The sequence below is a fragment of the Centropristis striata genome, chromosome 5 (genome assembly GCF_030273125.1).
Source record: "Centropristis striata isolate RG_2023a ecotype Rhode Island chromosome 5, C.striata_1.0, whole genome shotgun sequence".
NCBI classification, from domain to species: Eukaryota; Metazoa; Chordata; class Actinopteri; order Perciformes; family Serranidae; genus Centropristis; species Centropristis striata.
The window spans coordinates 32125892-32150302 of record NC_081521.1 but is presented as its reverse complement, the minus strand read 5'-3'; the positions used below and the strand labels follow the sequence as shown (position 1 = coordinate 32150302).

At 41.6% G+C, this 24411-nt stretch overlaps 2 protein-coding genes across 3 annotated transcripts in view; both read left to right on the top strand.

Moving 5' to 3' along the window:
- The window catches only part of LOC131971019 (ERC protein 2-like), a 164353-nt gene extending 154717 nt beyond the window's left edge, over window positions 1-9636 (top strand). The window contains exon 18 of the mRNA XM_059332285.1: window positions 8323-9636. The gene's annotated coding sequence lies outside the window, so the exon portion shown is untranslated. The remainder of the gene's footprint in view (window positions 1-8322) is intronic.
- A 1633-nt stretch (window positions 9637-11269) lies between these two features.
- wnt5a (wingless-type MMTV integration site family, member 5a) lies at window positions 11270-23437 on the top strand. Of its 2 annotated transcripts, none has more exons than XM_059333777.1 (5): window positions 11270-12271; window positions 15165-15313; window positions 17466-17713; window positions 20613-20905; window positions 21494-23437. In XM_059333777.1, exons 2-5 carry the CDS (start codon window positions 15177-15179, stop codon window positions 21950-21952), a joined length of 1137 nt encoding a protein of 378 aa, XP_059189760.1. In that variant the 5' UTR covers window positions 11270-12271; window positions 15165-15176; the 3' UTR covers window positions 21953-23437. The 2 variants fall into 2 exon arrangements, with proteins under 2 accessions (XP_059189760.1, XP_059189761.1); XM_059333778.1 differs by lacking the exon at window positions 11270-12271 and adding an exon at window positions 13018-14047.
- Window positions 23438-24411: the final 974 nt, after the last annotated feature.

The window sequence follows — 24411 nt, the reverse complement described above, 5'->3', positions numbered from 1 at the left end:
GCATTTAATAGCATCTTCATCAAATCCCAGCTGCTGGGGGATTACAAGCCACAGATAACATTATTTTTATATATTTATGCTCAAATATGTCAGACAAAAATGTGTGCTTGCTGTCAATCTTTTGTTCATTGTACTGTTTTCTTTACTCTTTTTTTCCTAATCTACATATACATGCTATCTGCATCTACCTCTGAGAGAGTAATTCTTAAAATTAGAGACTTTAAAATGAGAAATTTGGCATCTTTTTTTAAGTGTTTCTTTCCCCCTTTTCTCTCACACACTGACACACAGGTCAGACGGAGGTAGAGATCACAGGCAGACCACCAGGCATTGTGAAAGCCTCTCTATTTATCTACAGCGTATATCCTATGTGTCTCGTGTCCTGGGGCTATACTGACCCCAGGAGCACCAAACAGACTCGACCAACAACATGATTGGCTCTTCCTGAGACCGGACTTAAATAGTATTAAGCACCACAGTGCAGCTGTGCTAGAACAAACACACTCACTCCACTTGACATCAACCTCGACTTTGTCACTCTGTCTCAAGCTTGTAGACACATTTTGCATGTGGTTCAAAAAAATTTGTAAAATAGGCCTTTGCCTACCCATGATGTGCAAGAAAGAAAAGGCACACACACACACACACACACACACACACTAAAGAGAGAATAAACCACAAAACAAAATCAGTTAACCCCTCGTCCAAGTCGGATGGATGAATAAATGAACACATTGTTAACATTGGATGGGCAGGGGCTCTAATGTTTGATGACCAAACAAAAATCTTTGCTGACTGTGTAAATCTCCGTCTGAACTTGTCCACCTCAAATACTTGTAGCTACTGAATAGACATTATTATCAGATTTTTGTTGACACAAGTGTCCCGCACACGCACATAGATACAGATTCATACGCAAACACGCACAGGTCCACATGCAGGCGCAGATATGCACACCAACACACACCTATGTAAAGGTGAGCCTGTTTTTCCTTCAGAGCAGATTGAGATCTGAAGGATCACATTTATTTGCTTAACTGGTTCAAGTGATCCTAAATAGATCTGAGATGACCAAACCAGACCAAACCAAACTATTTGAAATCCAAAGCGCCGGCTTCATTGTCTCTGTGCCCATTTATAGCAAGCACACATCCACACACACAGGCTTTACTCCCTGGTGTGCTTACATATTAGGCTCATGGCCAAAAAATGTATTGGCCCAAATGAAGCTCAGTAATCAGCCTTTTCTTATTAATACGTTTTATGCCAGGAATTTGCTGTTTTTGTTTGCTGTATTCTGTCAAGTTTGTGTGCTTAGTAATTGTGTTTTATACTGTACAAACACAGAACAGGAAAATAAAATATGCTTCTGTGTCTCCAGCCTGGTATAGTGGAAGGGCAAATCAGTTAAGAGGGAGAACTGAACTATGGACAATAAAGAACAGATGGAGAAATTGAGTCTGTGGGCAGAGAGAGAGAGGAAGCGTCTAGCTGGTCAGTAATGAGGACCGATGGGTCAGTGGAGTTGGTCTCATCTTGAGAAGACATCAAGAGGAGGGTGGAGCATTAATAGCACAACGGAGGGGTGACTGATTAAACGAGTGTAACGGTATTTTTGTAATATTCACACACACAAACAGAAAAATTTAAAATGGAAAGTAGTCGAGAAGAAACACTTGAATAAAGATATGTTTCTGTAACACGGCTGTTAGTGCAGAGTATGCCATTCACCACTCGTCTGGCTCTCTGTCCTTCTTTTCCATCTTTCAGGACTAAGGTCTTCCCTCCAGCCCACACTGTATCTCCGGCATGGAAACTTTCCTTCCTTATAAAACAGAAATATGAATGTCCGTCATGTCTTTTTCCCACATTTATGTGTGTTGACTCTTCAAGGTACAAAGAACAAAGAAAACACGAAAGAAGGTTTTGATGTATGCCCATGTTACACTCCAAGCTTGTTTCTGTAAGCCTAGCACCTCTACACATATTTCAGGGTACTGGGTCAAACCTTCAAAGCAAAATGAATGCCACCATGCATCCACACCATCCACCCTCCCTCTCCTACCTGCATGAGAGTGCGCCAAAGCTAGACTTGCATCCACTTTGGTTTTTGCGAAATGGGGGTGAGAGGCTGTTACCGTGTCAGTCGGCATGGCCTCTTATCGAACCATCAGACTACCCTCAGATTCTCTTTCCAGATGGAGGTGAGATAGGGCTTCAGAGGCCCGGACCCCCGCAGACACTGAGAGCATGGAGGCCTCCCTGATCTCCTACCTGATGGAGGTGCTTTAATGTGGGCTCGGGTTTCACTCGTCTCCCCTGCCTGGCTGGGCCTGCGCTGGTGTCAAGATGCAGGCACGTTCAGGGCTCTTCAGCCTGGATTCTGACGGGCTGCTCCACTCAGAGGTGTAGCTGCAGGTCAAGGTGTTGTTATGGGACGCAACCTCGCCAGGGTCCCTGAGCTATTCTTACTAGGAAAAATAGGTGCACTGGTGGATTGTATACACAGCCATACAGGCACTCACAGGCAGATTTTGACACACACGCAGCTGGCCCACAGTAGAGCTCTTGACATTTCTCCCAATAACATAAACACTGCCACTCATACTGTGCTCAAAGCGAGAGAGAGGAAAAGAGAAAAAATCCTGTGATAAAACTAAAAAAAAAAAGGAGTAAATGAGTGAGATTAGTCAGGGAGCGCTATGAGAGACAGATCAAGAGAGACGGAGTGGGGGAGGAGGAGGAGAGAGGAATTTTGGAGCAGACAGAATTCCATGCACCTTTTATTGTTGCGCAAACCTGTATTTTAGACCTGCATGAACATTTTGCACTTTTATGAACATAGTTTCTTTTTTGCCTCAAGTGATAAATGAATATTTGAAGATATCCCACCAATAACACTTTTTCAACTTCCCTCTCTGATGCTTGTACCTTTGTATTCCTGTGCATGAATTTCAACAGGCATGCATATTATGCTTTTTTAAACAAGTGCATGTACAGTACGTGCATATGTATATGTGTGTGTGTGTGTGTGTGTGTGCAGAGGTGCTTTTGTCTGTGTGCGCAAAATATGTGAAAACAACCTCCACATTTGGGGTAGGTACTGCAGATTCCACACGTATCATTTGTACATTGGCACACCTTGGCTGGACTCGGGAAACTCATCACCATTCCACAGAGAGCCCTCCATCATTCCTCACAGGATTAGAGGCAAAAAAGAGGGAGAAGGAGAGAGTTCAAGGGAGAGATTGCTCTTTTACTTTTTGTCGCTGGCACAGTCGTTACTATAATTTAGCTGAAATAATAGAAGTTTTGAAATTGCTACCAGTGATCTCCCCTGTCTTTCTCCATCTTTGTTCATTTCAAACCAGATGTCAGTTTCAGGGGAAGACAACGCATGTGATTGCAGCAGTGATTGAATGGGAAAAAGCTCAGAAATGGTACTTGGGAAGTGTGTCACAGTGTCTGTCTCACTTACAGATGCACGCTGCCTATCCATGGGAGTTTAATGAGTTTGATACATGAGATTTCTTTTTTTTTTCATCAACAGTCAACTCCACCTAGTGGTGTTTGTACTGAACAAATTTCTGGCTGCAGTGAGGAATGGACTGTAATGAGGGAAATGTTACACCAGCATTTGTTTATCTGCACAGAGTCGCTTTACCCTGAGAATGCTGGAGAAGGAAGGATCAATACTTACATGTTGGATATGAATCCCACAAAAACTACAAACAAGTGCACATAGTCTTGCCTCTGAGATCTGAATTTCTGTGGCACAGGCAGCCCAGAGAGCAGTTGTAGAGTGTGTTACGAGGTCTCAGCACCTCTTGGCCTGGCATCTGTGAGGCTTGCTCACACTTGCTTTCACCCAGCATGTGTTTGCTCATATGAAGGAAATTATGTAATTAGCCTGTGCGGGATTGTTTTCTTTCACTCTTTACCCTCCTCTCTCCCGTCTTTTCCCTCCCTCTTCTTTTTTGCACTCTCTTTCTAGTCCTTTGACAGCAGGTGATGGTTAATCCAAGCCACACCCTAGCTCACCTCCTTCATTAATTGCCGGAGACCATCAGTGGAAGAAAATGAGCGCTTGTCATACAGATCTTAACTGAAGAGCAACTTTGTTGAACATCAAAGGGGAAGCTTTGAGAGGTGTATGAGGGAGTGGAGATGGAAGATTTTGGGCGTGCAGGGGGTTGTGTCAGGCCCGGGTTGTGTGCTGGGAGATGGGTGCAGGGGTACACGCGGGCAGCATCGGGGGGAGGAAAACCTGGCATTTTGCTCTCTAATTCCAGCCGGCCTGGAGGCCTGGAGCGCTAAGAAGGGCCTCACTGTTGCTCTCTGGATCAGCCAGGTATTGCTTACATAAAAAGCAAGTGAAAACAGCTGTAGGGATAATTAGCTTGATTCTCCATTACATGCCATGAGGGCCAATAACTAAAAAATGGAGTTTTGTTTGGGTTAGAGCTGCAGTCCCAACCAGGAGGAAGTTGTAAAAGTCAGGCAGAAAAAAAAGAAAGAGAGAGGGAAAAAAGGAGAAATGTAGGGAAGAAAGGGCGAGCTCTTGAAGCAATTGTTGCCAAGGAGATGTTCTCTCTTCCTGGGGTGGCTTGATGTTGGCCATATTTTAATGTCTGGATCGACATGTGCCCTTTTTTATTTATTTTAAATTGATCTGAGTGTTTAGCTCACAGGAATGTGTCCCTTCTAATCTATTAATTGGAATTTGACCAAGTTTCAAATGCTTTTTTATTGCATTTGCCTTAGACACTGTTCTCCAATAGAGCAAAAGAGATGCTGTAGGTTTGTTTTTGGGGGGGGGTTTTGCCTTCAGTGAACATTACACCATTACACCACAGACTCTGTATTCAATAAATCAGACATATGATAAGGGTAGTGATTTTTTGTTTTCATTTCAAGGCATTTCATTTGTGATAAACTGATTCTCTTCTGACCTTCTTTTCTGAGGTTAAATAGCCCATTGAATCAGAAACGTGATATTTTCTGTGGTCATACAGACCATGTGACTACAGAAAATATGTATTCTCAGTGTATCTCAACAAAGAGAAATATGTGTAACTGTGTAGACAGAACAGTGAGATGTCACTTCTCTCTTCCTGTATTTCACCCTAATACCTTCCCCTTCATACCACGGAATGGCTTGTTTTACGTCCCAGGTCTTGGTAGACTGAGGTGAGGTGGGGGGTTCTTTGTACTGGTAATTGAATTTGGTGTGTTTCTCTTTTTTCTGTAGGAGTGAAAGGACACCAACCACAGCGTAATTCCAAGTGAAAGAGCAGCACTTTAACATTGGTGGTCCCAAAACTCTGCAAGGATCCATTTAACAGGCAGTTTATATTAGTAGCACTTAAAGACAAGAAGGGGTTCAGCCGCTCATATCCAGACTCCCTGGCTTGATACCCATTCCTCAGGACAAGGACAGACAGTCGGACAGAAAGACAAACTAGCATAGATTTTGAGAAACATAGACACCTTTCAGCCTTATTTGGATTATCTATCCACTTACAAGGACTTTGACCTCATATGTTGTGTATGTAGATACACAATACTGGTCACAAAATTAACAGTGTGAAATGAACACAGGAGTCCCAGGCAGGAGAAACTGGTTTTTACCTCAACTAGACCTCTGTTGCTGCAGAGGGCATTTGCAAATTTTGCTAAGTCAATAATTTCCCAGTCTCAGGATGTGGGCTAAACCAGTATTAATATGAGAAAGTGTTCACCCTGTCTGATCCCACCATCAAGCACACTAAGAGTGGAGGAGTGGGGAGGATGATGAGGGTTACGCAGGGAGTAGAAGATAGGAATGGCTGATTGGAGTTAGAGGGAGATAATGGGTGCTGCAGGAGGGAGAGGGAAATTACATTTTGCCATTAGAGGCTGTACATGACATTCAGAACATTGATATAGCAGTAAACAACTACTTATAATTTAAAGCTACAGTGGAGTAATGGTGTTTTAAATCCAAGCTTGTGCAGCAGCGAGTGGGACACACAAATGGAGTTTGTGTGTCCCACTCTGCATTGCTCTCATTCACCTTCCCAACCCACTCCATTGTTGCAGAAGCACACTTGCTGGTTCTCCCACAGGTTACACTGTTAGCTCTGTCCCCACTGTTGCCATTTTTTGGATGATTCATGTGGTGTTAGCATAGACACCGGCTCAGCCTCCACCGTTTTGAGAGCCATGTGCAGGCAATCGATTCACTCTGAATTCCATGTACAGCCACTTAAAATGTTTGCATCGGTAGGTAACATTTTTTTTTATTTAAAAGGACAGTACACAAAATTGTGATCTAAAACCAACTTCAAAAGAGACAGAGAATTATGTACATTCATATGTGTATGAATAAATCCATTAGCATATTAACCTTTTCCCTCTCACTCCAGCACGTTATCATATCGAGCCATTTCACTTAACCTACTTTAAGTGAAATGGCTCAATATGATAACGTGTTGGAGTGAGTGTCAAATGTTGATGTTTAAGTTTTATCAGTAGCTGTTCCTGTGAAGGTCACGGTTTGCATATTATAGTACAATTCATCACATTCCTAGCCATACAGGCCTAATGCAGAATAACGGCTGCACATTGCTAGTGTCTGTTTGATAAATATAATCGCCATGTTTGCTGACTTTATTTCAAATGTGCATTTTCAGTCATATTCTACTTAATTTGAACATTTTATTTGACTACAGAAACTGTGGCAAGTGCTCCCTCACCCAGCTGGAGTTTATACTTACACAATCAAGAGTATGAAACTTGTTAAAACGTTCTCTTTGTGCAGTGCCGTATACTTGTAGCTGGCTCTTTTTGCTGCCTTTAGCAGCTGATGATGCAGAAAATTGTGGACAATGACCTTTGGTGCTGAAAAGGCTTTAAGCTGCCTGCCAGAGCCATTTGAGCTCACTAAATTATCCAGAGTGTGGTCGTAGCTTTCCTGGCCAATATAATGTGCTTTGCTTTGTCACATGTTTCTAAAGTGAGCATAATCATGATTACAAATGCAGAACTAAGGAACATAAAATTCCATAAGATTTTAACACTCTGTCACAACATGCTGACATGTAAAATAATCACAGGCCGATAAGCGTAAATACATTCATGACCACATTGCGACACACACTTCCTCATTAACAACATGAACACAGACGTCACACGTGAGTTTGTGTAGTGAATGCATCTGTTGTGTGGAAGTAGTGAGGTGTTGACAGAGAAGAAAGAGGAGCGGTCTTCAAACACATCCACAGGCAGGTCGTGCTCTCCATTATGCCCTGCCGGAGGGCATATTTGTTGATTCTCTGGCCCCCAAATCATTAATTTAAGTGCAGACGACGGCGGAGAAACCTGAGAAAGGCGTCCAACACACAAGCACAAATTTACACGCGAGACCATGTTCATGCACAAACACATTTGGTCACACTTACACGCAAGCAGGTTTACATGTACACACATACACACCCTGTGTTGCATAACAAATGATGGCACTTTAATTGCTGTGCATGTTTATTTACTCCTGGCTGTAATGGATGGTCCTTCTCTGCCTGGCAGCCAATCAGAGGGAGACAGGAAGAGTGTGAGCAGCCCTGCAAAACTCAACACATTCCATACAATTTGAGTCGTTAAACATAACACACTAACCTAAAATGCTACCATTAAATACTTGTTATCCCTTTACATTCACGATTTCTGGGTGATTACTCAGGTCAAATCATCTCTATCACAACCTTTTCCCCAAACTTCTATCACTGTGCTCCCTCTGAGTGACTGATGATAACGTCTTCAGTGATTGGTAGTTATTTTGGGGCCTGTTTTCCCAGCCAATGAGGCGCCCCCAGCGAGCTAGACATACATCATTGTTTCTTTTTGCACAACCTAACCCTCAGGAAAGAAGTGAGTTGTTGCTGACTGCTGTGCAGCCTGAATAACAGACACATTCCGATATAGTTTTTTTTATTTTTTTTATTAATGAGCACTTGATGTTTGGGCAGCTGCCAACTGCATTTAGAGCATTCTTAAGGACCTCTGGAGGCTCGCCAGACAGTTAGAGGAAGAAAATGGTAAATCTAAAGCTAACAAAAAACGAAATATCTACACTAGACCTGAGTGTTTGAGTTCTATTTGTCCATTACTATGCAATGTAATTGTATGATGTAACCTTTTAAGAGAGAAAATGTAAAAAAACAACCTAAGATCTTTGGCTAGATGATGCATCTTTATATTCCTGTGTGGATTATAGCATTTGTTTTTCATTCCTTGTGGTTAATCTCTCATACTGATTTTTTTTCTTAATGTTCCTTTCCACAGCTGCTTGTAAAGCCAGGTACCAAGAGTTTCAAGAGCTCCAACTGCAAGTATACATATAAAACAGATATACACACACTCCTGGACCATTTCAGTGTATTATGGACAAGCATAGCGTTCAGCCGGTCAGAAATTCTCCCATTTCGCCGATGAATGTCACCTTTGATGACAAATGACAGTGGCCCACTGAGGGAGGGTGAATGTCCCTCGCAGGACCATCAGTCATCAGTGTGGAGCTTCAAGGTATTGGCAAGCGGCCTTCATTTCCCTAGCTGTTTTCAATAGACTGGGAGCCGGATTCATTTTACAGTACTGCGGTGCTACAGAGTTCTGGCTTCACATCAACCGGCAATCACTCCACCACTGTCGACTACTGGTGTGGCTAAACAGAGCCAGTGGAACTAACCGTAAACCCATGCCAATCCTGGACTGGCTTATGATGGCATGAATGTGTTTACTTCTGCAGCTAAATATCAGACTTTTGTAAATATAACAACATGGTCCTCAAAATCCACAATCCACAGAGACCTTCTCAATGTACCGTGCCAAAGGAGACAATCCTGTCTGCTGAAACAAATTACTGAAATGGGACAGCATCTGAATCATTCAGATTACCATGTAAACCGCGGTAGTTACTCATTTCTTGGACTAACTTCCACTTCCTGTTGAAAGACCAAGAAGAAGAAGTAAATTTGGGCTTGGAAATGCCCGTGATAAACAGCTTGAGCATCAGCTTCTCTAAAAATCAGGACACTTACTAACAAAAAAGGAAACGCGGCTGACGTCAAATCAGCCATCTTACTGTAAGAACAGTCTGTTTATACATTTCTCCTTGTGTTCTTTTAGCCTGCTGTGCGTTTGTTTAATGAACCAATATCATGTTCTGTTAGCTTTTCTACATCTGAAACAGTTTTGAGTGCCACTCTTTTTTTTGGAAGTTTTAACAGCTGTGTGTGACTTAATATGCTGATGAGTGACATATTATTCTATTGTCTATTTGTTGATCCTGAGAATCTGAGTGGCGAATCTGTTTTTAATGAAGTGACTTGCATTTTAAAGCACTGTGTCATTGGAGGCTGACGATGACGTCCAGTGTTGTGTTTTGATTCAACAGTATAACAGTGTTTCCCTTACCCAACATGTACAGTTTTTGTACAGTGTGTGTGCATGTGTGTGTGTGGTTCCATGCTGCTCTCATGATTGTGATGACTGTGAAAGTTTGGGGGATAACAGTATTCGCCCTTGACTTGTTCCACAGTGTTTTGCAGTGGTCAGCTTGTTTCTGTTCTGTTTGAATAAAATTTGTTTTCACAAGAACTGCAACATGTGTTTTATCAGAGGGACAATAATGTGAACATTGACATCGACAGTGTTATTGGTAAATTTGAGTGCAACAATGGATATTTTCACAAGATTAAAGTTTCATCGCCACTAATGGCAACTACAACAATAGAGTCTTGCACTGCCCAAGAAAGAATTCTCCCCAGTTTTCATGGTCTACCAATTTCTCTCTCTCTCTCTCCCTCTCTCTCTCTCTCTCTCTCTCTCTCTCTCTCTCTCTCTCTCTCTCTCATAAACTCAGCCAGATGTTGCCCAGTTTTCTTCCTAGGGGAACGCGGGGGGATGGAGGAGGAGGAGGAGAGAGGGGTAGTGAGGCATGATGAGGGATCAGAAATGTGGCTGAGCATGTTTTAAGTGCTCTTTGACGCAGTCGCAGCCTCCAGCATCCACCACGGTAACATTAGCTGGGAACAGAACCTCTTGCAAGATTTCCAGGCACTTCACACTCAATTTTTGCCACAGCTATTCACAATCGCGTAAAGAGTTAAATTCCTAAATTGCATACACACTTAACACAAAAAATGTGGCAAAAAGATGAGTATTGTGAGTTACTTAAAAATCCTTTAGGGGCTGGAATAAACTATATTTTTATTACTGATCTTTTTTTAAATAGTACAGACACATTTGAGGGGTTTAGAATTAAGATTTACATTTTGTTTTTATGTGTTTTTAAATGTATATATTTCCCTTCAATTGGGGCTTCAAAGGGACTCACACTGATTTAAATTAGGCCAAAAGCAGACCTATAATATTGAATGCACTTGACTACAAGATCAATATGATAAACATGTCTGAATTGATTTCTCTCCCCCTCTCTTTCTCCTCCCTGTATCACCTGAGGCAAGTCCTTATTTGGGCATACAGCCAGATATCGAAGTGACTGCCCCCTTCCATTAATTTTAGCATTGTTTTACGTCTTTCACCCACTGTTATTCTATCTCTATTTCCTCAATACACATGAAATTCTGTCCAGCGCAATTGAAAATAACACTGCTTTCACCCTTGAATGCCTTCGGTGTGCACACACTGAGGAATCCACAGTGACACACGTGAAACTATTAAACACTTTGCCCTCTGACACTCATCATGGGGTTCATTGAAAAATATCGAACTGTAAGCCGACGGATTCCTGCAGCATGTTTTGAGATAATGTACCATAGAATAATAATTACCGTAATGACCGTAATGCTCGCAGGCCTTCAGGTGATGAGAGCAGCCTGTATAAGCACACGATATGGACCTGCTTGTCTTGATTTTACTGAGTGGTAACTCGATCTGCTGCCAGTGAAAATCCTAACTCTACTCTGGTATGGATAGGGTAATAGCCTCGGGTGCTTTATAAGTTTATTTTAGGTAATAGAGACGCTTGTTTTGTTACAGCCTGTTCCGCCCTTCTCTCTTTCTTTCTCTCTCGCTCTCTCCCTCTCTCTCTCACTCTCTCACAATTTTACCTACACTCAAATTCCTTGCTTCTTGAAAGTTTGTGGCTGGAAGAAGAAAAAAGGGATTTGAGGAGAAAAGTGAAGCGCATGCGCCATCTGAAGGTTTTGCGCTGCGCATCCATGCTGCAGTGTGCTAGTTTGTGAGAGGAGGCGACTGAAGCAGGTGAGGGAGAGAGAGAGAGAAAAGCAGAGAGAGGGAGGGTTAGTCGGTGATACTTTTCTGCACTTGAACACACACTGACACACACATACGGTGTGGGACAGACTCGGAGCCTCAGCAAAGCCGCTGTTGTTCACACGCTGTGCTCTTTTCCTCCCCCTGGCACCGTGCGCGCTCGCCAAGCCGCACTGTTTGGAGATAGTCCGCGCGGAAAGTTTTTTGGAGCATACTGTCTGGAGCCGATTAATTGTGGCATCTGTTTTTTTTTCTCCCTTTTTTTTCGAGGCGGATGACTTACTTTTTTGCATGTGAAGACTTTTAAGTCGAGCTGAGGAATTGTCAAAGTCATTTTTGCACAGAATGGAAGGTAAATTGACAAGTCGTTTGTGGCGAGGATCTCCGTGTGGATGTTTCCGCAGGTAAAATGACCTGAGCGTGCAAGTGGCTGGATTTAATGCTCATAACAAGATTTTTCGTGTTTTTACTTTGACATAGTCTAGCTATAACCTTGGACACTTTTTAAATTGGAAAGGGACTATAAAAGTAGGCCGCTTTTAATTAGAAAGTAATCGACAAAGTAGGCTGCATCCGACGTTTTTCGCCAGTGGCACTTTTGGGCTGCCGTAGATGGTTTTATTTGTTAATATTGCTGCAAAGTCACGCACTGACTAGTTAAAGAAACTGATCATTTCCGTACACTGTCTGTGGACATTTTATACATCCCGCTGCTTCCTACCAGACTTCCAAACTGTTTGGCGCACGGAGCGCAGGCACTGATTTGTCTGGTGACCGTGTTCACCAAAACACCAAACCTGAAGAACTCTTTAGCGTCCCGCTTGCTTTCTTCACCCCAGCCGAGCACTTTCCAAGAAATCCGGATAAAACGACGAAACCTGTCCTCACTGCAGCGGAAAAGGAAATCTTAAATCCACCTGGCCTGCTCTGGGATTATTGGTTTGATATCGTCTGCAGAAAGTGGATTACAACTTCTAACGGGCTGTGCTCCCTGGTGAGTAGCCTATAGGTCTCCTGGTTCACTCACTTTTCCATGCAGCCACAGTTTATCATAAAAGGTGGAAAATGTGTGTTTCAGTGGTATCTTTTGGGACTGTGGTCCTGCTGTGCAAATTTACCATCATTATTAGTTTTAAAAATGCATGCAAAATGAGAAGCACTACTCGGCTTTCTGTTTCTATTGTTTTCTAACAGTCCCAAATTAAAGTCAGGCAATGTTCTTTGAGCTGCTTCTCCTCATCAAACCCTTGTACCTGGCTCCCTCTCCTGGTTTTTTTTAACAACAGGACAGGCAGGAAAGAGGCTCATGATTTTTGCGCTATTAAATGCGGATTTTGTTTCACCAATTAGTCAGTAAATTACAATGCCATTCGACTTGGAAAAAAAGTGATCTTTTTGTAATCAAATTGTTCTATGAACTACATTTTCAAACTCATCCATACGCACTAAGTTTCCCCCCATGCATTTTATCCAAATGTTTAAAGATGCAGGTCATACTGTAAATATAGGCTAGTCGTTTAAAATAGCCCAGTCAGTCATTAAAAGTTGTCATGATTTGACACTCTTTGCTCCTTAATGCTTTCCCCCTCACATATCATAATATTTGTCTCTAAGATGATCTAAATGCTATTATATTTCACTGTCATAATCTTTTAGATTCCAACCAGAGCAAGCCAAAAATTAGAGAAAACGCAGGTCCAAATTTGACTTGAAGGTGAAATAATAAGGTTTTTCTCATTTAAAATAAAAGGCAGGCTACTTTGTTTTCTTTTACTCTCAGGTTTAATGTTAATCGTATTCAGTCCCATATGGCCCTTAAACTAAAATAATCCATTGCGAAAGTAGCGCCCGATGTTTTATCATCCTGTCGACCGTATTCTAATTGCTCTCTTCCTGAAATTTGTCCAATTTGATGCTACTTTTACTGACAGAACTAGTCGAAGTAGTCGTCAGTCATTCAGTGAAATCCCAATGAATATTTCTATCGGGTCAAATCGTTTCCAGGGGTCACAGAGCGCACGATTGGCGCACCTCACAGTGATGCAAAATAGAGGAATGTGATCTATATTTACAATTTTAAGTAATAATTACAAAGTTATGCATATCATTGAGTAGTTGGAGCACTTAAAATGAATTAAGCTGTTGCCTATTATTAAGTATTGTTCAAAAATAAAATCCTGGCGTGCCTGTTAAATCGAATAATTACTGTTCTCTTCTCTGATTGGCTGAGAGGCTGTTGTGAAATGTCAGATAATTGCAGGCACCTGTGGTATCATGACGGTTAATTTAAATATGAATATGCAGAATAAAACGCCAGCTGTTGAGTTACTCCGGATATACTGTTCTGCTTGGCGCAAAAATAATATCTAATTGTAGAACTTAATTAACCATAAATTAAATTATATATTTTTAAATCCGCTTCCTGGCACATAACAACTCCAATTAGTTGGTTTAAAATCAGTGTAAAACCGCCGCCCTTTGTGGATTATTGGTTTAATTTATGTGGAAGAACTGTAAGAAACATAACCTCACCAACTATTATGAAGCAGTGCACAAACTGGAAGCACATGCTCGTGTGTATATGCGCGCGAGCTGGGTGAGTGATGGTGAACTTGGCCTCGTGTTTAATGAGTATTAGGCAGGTCCAGGTCTCCACGACTCAACCCTGGAAAATAACGCAGCGTGACAAATTAGAGCTTTTCTGAGTCCCAAAATTCACACACGGCCCAACTGGAAGGCTGGCACATCGGTTCAACTCCCACATTGAAGGGTAATTATTTAAACTCATTTTCTGCCTACATAGCAGCCAAACTATATCACCAAAGCCACGCAGTTCCCTGCAAATAATTGACTTTTTTTCCTTTAAAAAACCCTTGTAGTTTTCGTTATAGGCAAAAGGCTGCACAGCACAACCAGGCCCAGAACATCATTCGCTGACGTGGCTCCTTTCAGTCTAATCCACATTCAATTAATAAATATGAAAATTAATTTTAATATAATTATAGACGGACATAACCGTTATTTGTCAAATTATATGTTTAATAGCCAGATGCATCACAGCTCCCGAGAAGGAAACGGTTTTTAAAAAAAACTTAATTTCCACGTTTTGTATAAATATTCAAATCCTATAAAAATGATAAATAACGATGATAATGATTAAATAACGAATATGTTTAACAGTTTTCTTTTTTTTTCTTTTCCTGTGTATAATTCATATTTACATAATTGGACAAAATTTAACTTTGTTCTAAGGAATAAATACAACCAGGCTTGCCATATATAAAATGAACCAATTAGGAATAAAAAAAAAATTATGGGTTTTATTCTAAGCCTGTGTTTTAGATAATATATTTGCCATAGTTGTTGGTTAAAATTGAGAAAATGTAGTTATGGCTCTTACATCAACAAAAAATATGTTGGCTAAAATAGATTTAAAATAAAGAACACACATTGTCTGTCTGTCTGTCTGTCTGTCTGTCTGTCTGTCTGTCTGTCTGTGTGTCTCTCTCCCTGAGTAAAGTGAATTGTCAGGAATGTGTCTAGCTGGGGTTTCATGGTCATTGTGTCTTCTCCGGCTGCACGTCTATCAGTCTTACGTGATTCACACTCAGACCTGCTGCCAAATAACTGCTCTGCTGTGCAAGCGCTGATGGCCTCAGGGCTCTCATCACATAGACACACATACGCACAACATCCACAGTGCTGTTTGCATGTAAAAGAGAGGATATAGATGTAACGCTATACAGCTGAAATAATTTTTCCTGCATTCCTTTCATACACTTTGACATTATATATCTGTGTTGTGCACCATAAACTGTGTGTAAGACAAACATCCAGACAGGCAGGCACACTGACAAGCATCCTTTTTTTTCTCTGTCCTCCCTCAGATCAGCGGCAGTATGAACCTGGGCCTGGGCTGCGTGTGTCGGCCGGTTTGCTGGCCTTTTGGCAGCTTGTTGGACTCCAGACACTGTGTCTTTGCCCTCACAATCCTCACACTCCTCATGCAGGTGGTAGTTGAGGCCAACTCATGGTGGTATGCATTAATTTTCTCTCCATATGTACAGTATTTTTGTGTGTGTGTGTGTGTTTACTTTTGCCATGGCCAGTTCAGATTGTCAGCTTTCAAGAGAAATTTTCTTCTCTTTACACTCATAGATGAGTCATATTTGTAAATGGGGTAGCAGAGCCGGAAAAGAGTAAAAAAAAGAAAGAAAAAAGCCAAAGATTTAGTGTAATATTGATTTAAAAAACAACATTTTGCTAGTGTTTATGTTTGTCATTTACTTAGTTTCAGAGTCAATTTCAGGCCTGTGTGTGAGAGTGTGTGTGCGTGTTTGCTAAGTAAGCCTCCTCAGCTTCAGTTGCACCACATATGAAGTAACACAACATGCTGACTGTAGCACATTAGCTTTTCAGGAAGGACCCTTTTTCTCCCTTATTTTCTTTCTTTGCATATTGCCAAACCAAAATTATGAATATTATAGAAAACATAGAATGCTGTGGTTTATGAGTCGGCTTTCAAATATGTGCAAACACGAACACGGTGTGTGTGTCTGTGTGTCTGTGTGTGTGTGTGTGTGTGTGTGTGTGTGTGTGTGTGTGTGTGTGTGTCTGTGTGTCTGTGTCTGTGGACCCACGTCCTGCTACTATTAGAGAAGTCTATATTTAAGCATACTGCATTTAAAACACACAGAGTACTTCTGATAGGGAAAATACCAGTCGCCATAGAGGCACTCCTTAAAGCAAATCACAACTCTTTACATCCCGTGGCTGTTTCTGTGTTTTTGTCTAATTGTGCACTCGGGTATAATTGTGTATTCCAACTTGTAGAAGAACATGGAGGATTTACAGTAAACCCACACTTTCTGTGTAAGATTTTTCCTAACTTCAAAAGAGCAGATCAAAGACAGCCATGACATCATGTGGCAATGGCATAATTCTATAAAAACAATAATTTAAACAATTATTTTACGATGATCTATGCAGAAATTTATTTTAAAAGGCTCAGCGCAGTAGACAACTACTTTAAGTTTAAATCACAAGTTGGATTTAGCAGCGGAGAACTCGCACAGACCTTTTAGGAAAGCTGAGTTTGGAGCACAAACTGTGTGTGTCTTTCAGTTTCCTCTTTGAGAGGACGCACAGGTGTGAATGATTTAGAGTGTCAGAGCAGCGGGCCTACTGACTGTGTGTGTGTGTGTGTGTGTGCGAGAGAGAGACGGAGCGCCAGTCTGCATGTGTGTGTATGTTGATTTTTTTTTCTTCTGTGTGTGCTTATGTGTATATGTTGTGTGTATTCAGTCTGTGTTCCCTTCGCTGCTGACTTTCCCCAGTTGATCAGGTTACACTGGGGGCTAATTGTCTTTCTCTTAGGGCTCAGGGATGGGCTGCTCTAATTGTCCTGTGGCCTGGAACCAGATGCTCGTACTAGTGTTTCTCTCTCTCTCTCTCTTTCTCTCTCTCTCTCTCTCTCTTACCCTTTCAATCCATTTTAATTTCTTTCTCTTATGCAAAATTGAATGGAACTGTCAGATAAAATTATCAGATTTTTTCCTATGTGGTACTGTAAAAATGTAAACAACTTTCATAGCGAATTATCAAGATAACTATTTTTTTTGCAAATGTCCAAATATTGGAAACTTTTAAAATGAAACCAATAGAAACTGTGGCATCACTTTTTGTTTAATTCATAGACATAAAATGTAACCTTTGATGAGCGTCACTGACGTGCTTTGTTGAGCTATAAAGAGTCACAAGTAAAAAAAGAGTTGACAACCGCTGCTTTAGGAAACTGAATAAAAAACAGTCAGTCTGTGTTAGATTTTTTTGTTTTGCCCCATTACATACTTTTTATTTTACTCTATCCTCTACTTATACTTACAATTTTCTTCATCGTTGCCCCATTTTCCTCCCTGACTCTTCTTTTCATGGCTTGTCTATTTTTCCATTTACTGTATGGTCTTCACTCGAAATAGAGCATGACTTTATGTCCAGCGGGTTTTTCTCCATTCAGCAAATGGCTGCACTTCATTTCACTCATTAACATAGCTTCACCAATGAGAGAGAGAACTTGAACAAGCAAAATAAGCTGTTGATTGTGAATGTTGGCCTGAGAACATCGATATATTTATGTCATAACGACAAATGAGTAAAAACAACTGCAATATGTGTCCCCTCTCGTCCAGGTCTTTGGCCATGAACCCTTTACTGATCCCAGAGGCCTACATCATCGGTGCCCAGCCTCTGTGCAGCCAGCTGGTGGGCCTGTCGCAGGGCCAGAAGAAGCTGTGCCAGCTCTACCAGGACCACATGCAGTACATCGGTGAAGGTGCCAAGACAGGCATAAGAGAGTGCCAATACCAGTTCAGGCATCGGCGCTGGAACTGCAGCACGGTGGACAACTCCTCTGTTTTTGGACGGGTCATGCAAATAGGTAAGAAATAAGCAAGAATGTAGGAGAAAAGTTTCTCAGAAACGTGTGTATGAACACACAAGTAGATACAAATGCGTGCTGTACATATTCACCACTGTTCTGTACATTCTCTGTCTTTTCTTTCTTCAGTCTTCCTCTCTCTGATTCACTGACCCTCTTTTGTGTGTTTCTTGAAAGTGTGTGTGTGTGCTTTGTGAAATGTATGGGGCTGTTGATTCTCAGCAGCTGTGTGGAGGGAATAGTTGGTGGGTGAGGTTGCTGGATAAATCACATGTGGCTTTGGCCTGCTAAACCAGCTCCCGACATGGAGCAAGAGGGAGGCAGAGAATCTGCTTTTCCCCTGATGAATGGGAGACAATCTAATCTAGTTTAACACACACACACACACACACCGATGCACTCGCTGTGGAGCTGGACTGTAGCTGCCCTGTATTTACAAGTAATGGGAGTGCAGTGAGTGTATGCACCAATATATCACCTTGTCAGAGATTAAAGTGTGTGTGTGTGTGCGTGTGCGTGCACGCACGCACATGCATGCAGTGTGCTCAGATCTCTTATAGAGAGTTCAAGAGCTTTACAATCCTCTCTTAGTGATCCCACTTTTGGATCCTATCATTTAACATGGTTTGTTTAAGTTTTCTTTGGATGTGGGCCTTCACCTCAGGGGCTAATGTAAAGGTGGTTTACCATTTATTGATCATAACTCTCCAGCTGAACTATAATGAAGCTATAAAATGTCGGAGTTAAAGCGGGCTTGTCTGAATAGTAAGAAAAGTCAGCTCTTGTGTTGCTTACATTTTGGGAATCCGTCAAATTCCTCCAAAGTAATACAAACAGAAGGGCATTCTGTCAGTGTTGGTACTCTTTAAAGGGTCAGTTCACCCAAAATTCTTTAAATGAAATAATGGTAATAATTCTCCCGTACATAGATTGCACACATTTGTCCAGATTAAGAGATACAAATCCCTGAGATTTCTTTTCCCACCCTAGTGTGCAATTATTGGAATAAATGTTAGATGGAATTTAGTTTGTGGTGTTCACAGCTTTAAAAATAACCTTTAATGTGCTCAACAGCAACTTTTCTTTCCAGTAATAATGTTCCCATTACTCTGGATGCTCCACAGAACATACTGTCAACAGTTTTCTTGGTGACTATTTTTAGTTAGAAAATTTTCACTAAAAAGTGATCATACAGAGGTCTGTAGATGGTCCAAGAAACCAGGAAGTTGCTTTCGGAAAGAGATGTTTTTTTGGAATACGTTAAATGTAATGTTTTGAGCTCCATTCGCTTGCATTGTACTGGGGCAGCGGGGAAAATCTCAGAGATGGAGACCTCAGTACATAGAAGTGAAACTGTTTAATGTTATCAGTCCATGCAAACGCTAATGTTATTTTTTTAAATTAGATTTTTAAGTCAAAATAATAATAATTTTGGGTGTGCTGTGCATCCTCCATGACATTGTGTGTGCACATATGCGTGCGTCTGCGTTTTTACGCTCCTCTTGGTGATTCTGCCTAACCTGTGTCTCTGGCGCTGCTGACTCCCTCTCCACAGATCAGTCTTCATAGAAACCTCATCAGCAGCCGTTCTCCCATTCCTCTTCTCCCCCCCGACATTGCTCCCATCTCAGGCCACTCTGGGCCAAGTAAACAAGTCCTCCCCTCTATGGCTGTCTATCTGAAAGCCTGTCTTACTGTCTGTCCGTCTGCTGGCGGAGAACACTGCCGGTGATTTAAAGCTGAGCTCCAGGGGGGTGCTGGCGTGGTCGGGTTCCGACCCTCTCCCCTGCCTGGTTTGGCTAGCTCCAGGGTGGGGGTACAGGAGAAGGGAGGCAGCCGCGTGGGAGACGACAGTTTGTCTGTCCACAGGTCCACTATTAGTCCAACATCCTCGGGCTGGATTAAAAATTGTACTAGGCTAATAAATCCCCCTCTCACCTCCTGCCAGAGTTTCCCACCTGAACATCTTTAAGACTTTCCACAGGCTTTCTTTGTTCATCTTTTCTCTTCTCCCTTATTGTCTTTTTCTGCCTTTTCTAATAGTAAATCCTTGCGTGTGTCTCCTTTTCCCTTTTGCTTGCTTTTTTTTCTTCAATGTCTTTTTCTTGACTTATCTCCTTAGTCGTCTTTTCTTTCTCCTCCCTCATCTCCCATTCTCTGTCCATCTGTTATTGGCATCATTGCACGCTCTCTTAAAGTTTGTCCCAGCAGGTATATGAGCTGTGTATTTTTATTTTTTAGCGGCCCCCGTCTTCGGTGTCAACATGCAGTCTCATAGTTTGGGCTGCTGTTTCTTCTTTAGTCACTTATCTCCTCAGCCAGTTTTCTTTTCTAATCTATGGCTTTGTTCAGACTACAATTGATTAGTGATAGCAAAAACTGTTTCAATGTGTCTTTTTTTTTTTTAAGACTCTCTACATCTTGTCTCAACAGAAGAAATATTGAGGGTGGAAACAGTGGGAGTTAATGAGCAGTGGATTCGGGATCAGTCAGTCATGACAGATAAATAAAATAACTGTTGTCACTTTCAATTTGGGTGAAATGGCAGCTGCTTGTTAAGAAGCATCTCTGTCACTAGAGGGCGCTGTCTTCTCTCTGGCTGAAGCCCAATAACAGCAAACCAGATTCCACCGTTCAACATGTTGGTGAAGAGGGAGCCTGCAGCTCTTGGCTGAAGTGCTCTGTAATCTTAAATGTATGGTCGATGCTGTCATATGACATCACAACTCATAACACTGTTCAAATCCTTAAAGCTGAATGATAGTGACACACATTGAATATAAAATAAATATACAAGTATAATGTAGGAAAAAATGAAGTAGTGAATGGATGTGGCAAATCATTTGGTCTGTTTCTCATTGTGCCAAATGTGACATTGTGTTCCTGTTTGTGTCCGCAGGCAGCCGAGAAACAGCGTTCACTTACGCTATCAGTGCAGCAGGGGTGGTGAACGCAGTGAGCCGTGCCTGCAGAGAGGGGGAGCTGTCCAGCTGTGGGTGCAGCCGTGCAGCTCGCCCCAAAGACCTGCCGCGAGACTGGCTGTGGGGCGGCTGCGGAGACAACCTCAACTACGGCTACAGGTTCTCCAAGGAGTTTGTGGACGCACGCGAGAGGGAGAAGAGCTACCCCAAAGGCTCATATGAGAGCGCCCGGCTAATGATGAATATCCACAATAACGAGGCTGGAAGGAGGGTAAGATACCGGTGTTATATGCACACATACACACGCCCACAAATATCTTACAATGTCATCAAAAAAAGAAGTAAGCAGAGAGATGTAGACTGCAGACCCTAGAATGGAACAACCAGTGATAAAAAGAAGAGTTGGAAGTGAGACAGTCCAGGTCAATCACATAGGTCTCCGCTGATCATCTGTGTAACAGCTCTGTCAGCTCTCCCCTCCTGAGGCTTTGATCTGTGGGGAGATGGAGTCATTGGACACAGCTCTGGGGTTTCTTTTCCTTTTCCAAACATCTTGAAACCACCTCAAAGGAAACGCCAGATATCTGTTGCCAGGCTGTTCTCTTTCAAGTAGGACAAATGAGTGGACAACGTTTTATTCAATGGACCATTGGAGACATGGACAGGATCATTCGGTCCTTTACAGCAAAGCGATGCCTTATGAGATCATGAGCAGCACATTGTGCAAATATTTATGCAGACAGGTCAAATTAGAAATATGAAGCATGTGTTGCTTTTCCTCACAAGAGAAAATGTTTTTCTTCATCTGGTTATTAATCCATTTATTTCTTTTCTCTCCTCCCCTCCTCCACACTCTCAGACGGTGTCAGACCTTGCAAACGTGTCATGCAAGTGCCACGGTGTGTCAGGATCCTGCAGCCTGAAGACTTGCTGGCTGCAGCTGGCTGACTTCCGCAAGGTGGGCGATGCACTGAAGGAAAAGTACGACAGCGCCGCTGCCATGAAGCTCAACACGCGTGGGAAGCTGGTGCAGATGCACAGCAAGTTCAACGCGCCCACAAGCCACGACCTAGTGTACATCGAATCCAGTCCAGACTACTGCCTGAAGAACCAAAGCACAGGCTCCCTGGGCACAGTGGGGCGCCTTTGCAACAAGACCTCAGAGGGCATGGATGGGTGTGAGCTGATGTGCTGCGGCCGTGGTTACGACCAGTACAAAGCCCAGATAGTGGAGCGCTGTCACTGTAAGTTCCACTGGTGCTGCTACGTCAAGTGCAAGCGCTGCACCAAAATCGTAGACCAATTCGTCTGCAAGTGAGAAGAGGAGTGCTGCATGTGTATGTTTGCTTGCAGACGATGGGCATACATCTGTGTGTAATTGTGAGCGGAGGAGCAACAGGAGTTGAACACAGAGAGAGAATGGAAGAAAGAAACTATATAAATTATATTTATAGAGTTAAACAATTATGCCATTGCAAAAAGACTGACTTTTTTTTTTCAAAAAAAAAAATCTTATGTCTTCAGAAACTGAGAGTATCGTGAAATATTTATTTTGAGATTGTTATGTTTTATTTTGGCCCAGTCCATCACCAGCCGATTTTAACCCATTCAAGTGCCTACAACTGGCTGGAAATGTCGCCCCACCCGACCCCCTCCCCTTTTTAATATCCGAAAACACCATTTTTCTTGTCAGATGGGTTACACTGATGGCAGAATTGGACTGCGCTTCCAATTTCCTAAGAAGAGTAGTGTTTGATATTTGTGGCATAGTTGACTAAAAGGTCTTGGTTTGTTGTTCGAGAATCACTGTGTTGAGAGGAGAACGCCTGTGTGCTGTAGTGTATGGATGTGTTTTTATGGGCCCAGTCCCAAACCAGCCTTCACATCCTAACCGAAGTCTACTCGTCCTCCCTTACCACATGTAGAGTAAGGAACACTGTCGGTTCGAACGAGTATTTGGAGTACAATGGGTACAATATGAGGGCTGTTTTGGGGATTGGGCCATTTATTAAGCTGTCCGAGAAGCCTTAAAGTTCCCCAGGTGCTGCAACAAGCCCTCCACCATTATGCACTTTGTTACAGAGGCTTAAACCTGTCTGTGCGTGTCTGTTCAGCTGTTTATTTTTACTACAGTGCATCAGCAAGTATATCAATATTATAGCCTACATTCTTTTCCATATTAAATCAGATTATCCATTTAACATTATTCTACAATACTTAATATGGTTGAATATATATGGGCAATGTTGTGGTTACAGTGGTGAAATATTCCATGCTGTGTATATAGTATGTCTATCCAACCAATCAGTAAACTGTATTTATTTTCTTTAACCAGATCCTTTTCTAAGCTTAAACAGAAATGCATCATCTCCATTATAGATAAATATTAAGTCAGACATCAAGTTTTGAAGTCACTTTTTAAAATTGTGTTCTCACTAATGCGGCTCTTCACTGTTTTTTAAAGGGAAATGCACCTTATTGTTTCGACACACAAATTCTTTATTCTCACTCATGTTCAGCTTTACACACACATATATAAATATCACAGATGTTCAGATTTTTTATCATCACCACAGATTTCCAGTACCACTCAGTTAACTGCTCACTATCCCTGTGATGATTCTCGATAGAAAAAATATTTCTACCAATCCAAATATGTATATTTATAAGCTTCTCCATGAATTTGAGGTTTGTTAAACGTAATGTGTTATAGCTGATATTTTGTTACTTTTTACAAATTGGCTCAATGCTCTACTTTGTTTCAATAAATATCAAATGTAAAACCAGCAGAGAAGTATTTACTCACAGTATTTGTTCAAGTCTTGTTTGTCTGTGCCAGGTTTTTTTTTTATTTAATCTCTTGACATAAAGCTTTTATTTTTCTATTTATTCATTACAAGGTTTTATCCGATTAAAATGTGTGTTCCTTAAATGTAATCCTTTTTATTAGTGCTGCAGCAGGGGATTTCCAGTGTTACAGGAGTAAAAGGATGCTGCAATAACAAAAGGTATCAGTAACTTTGCAAGATATTAATTAGAAAACCATAAAATACGTACACAGTCAATTGGCAAGTAAACAGTAAATTAGAGTATTAAACCATTGAAAAAACAGTAGACTGTACAATGGTAAATTGTAATCTGTAAGCAGACTCAACATGTGTGTTCACAGTATTGCACATGATAATAGAATACTTCACGCCCAAACTGATCATTTGTATATTAATTACTCAACCAGTGTTGCCTTACTTTCTTGAGGAACTTTGTTTTTTTAACTTGACTTAACAATGAATGAAAGATCCGAAAACAAGGAAAGCTCTTCAAGTAAATCTGGGCCACGTTTAACGAGTGAAACTAAATGAAAACATCAGTTTCATTCCTTGTTCACTGTGGAGGCACATGAGAAAAATCACATTTTTTTCAAGAAATCCAAGTAACACAGGCTGAGTAACTGATACACAAATGGTCATTTTACAGGCGAAGTATTCCTTTAATAGAGATTTGACCTTGATTCCATTCAATAAAATCTAACTTTTCCTTTTCTTCTACATCTAACAGCATTTTAAGGTTTTCCTGAACCAGTTACATTCCTTCATTCAGTCTCCTCACCCATGGGCAGATTTAGTGACAGACAGTCAAACCCACACTGGATGACAGCTGTTTTAGGCGTGTAGTGAACAAAGACGGGGAGAGTTTTCTTGAGAGCTTTGGAAGATGGCCTGAAGATTGGGTGTCTCTCAGGGGGATGGTTGAGGTTGTATTATAAGCGCCCCTCAACAA

Coding starts and splice junctions, on each gene's coding strand:
- wnt5a (XM_059333777.1), top strand. CDS start 15,177: ATGAACCTGGGCCTGGGCTGCGTGTGTCGGCCGGTTTGCTGGCCTTTT. Junction 17,714..20,612: donor TGGACGGGTCATGCAAATAG/GTAAGAAATAAG, acceptor TTGTGTCCGCAG/GCAGCCGAGAAACAGCGTTC. Junction 20,906..21,493: donor ATAACGAGGCTGGAAGGAGG/GTAAGATACCGG, acceptor CCACACTCTCAG/ACGGTGTCAGACCTTGCAAA.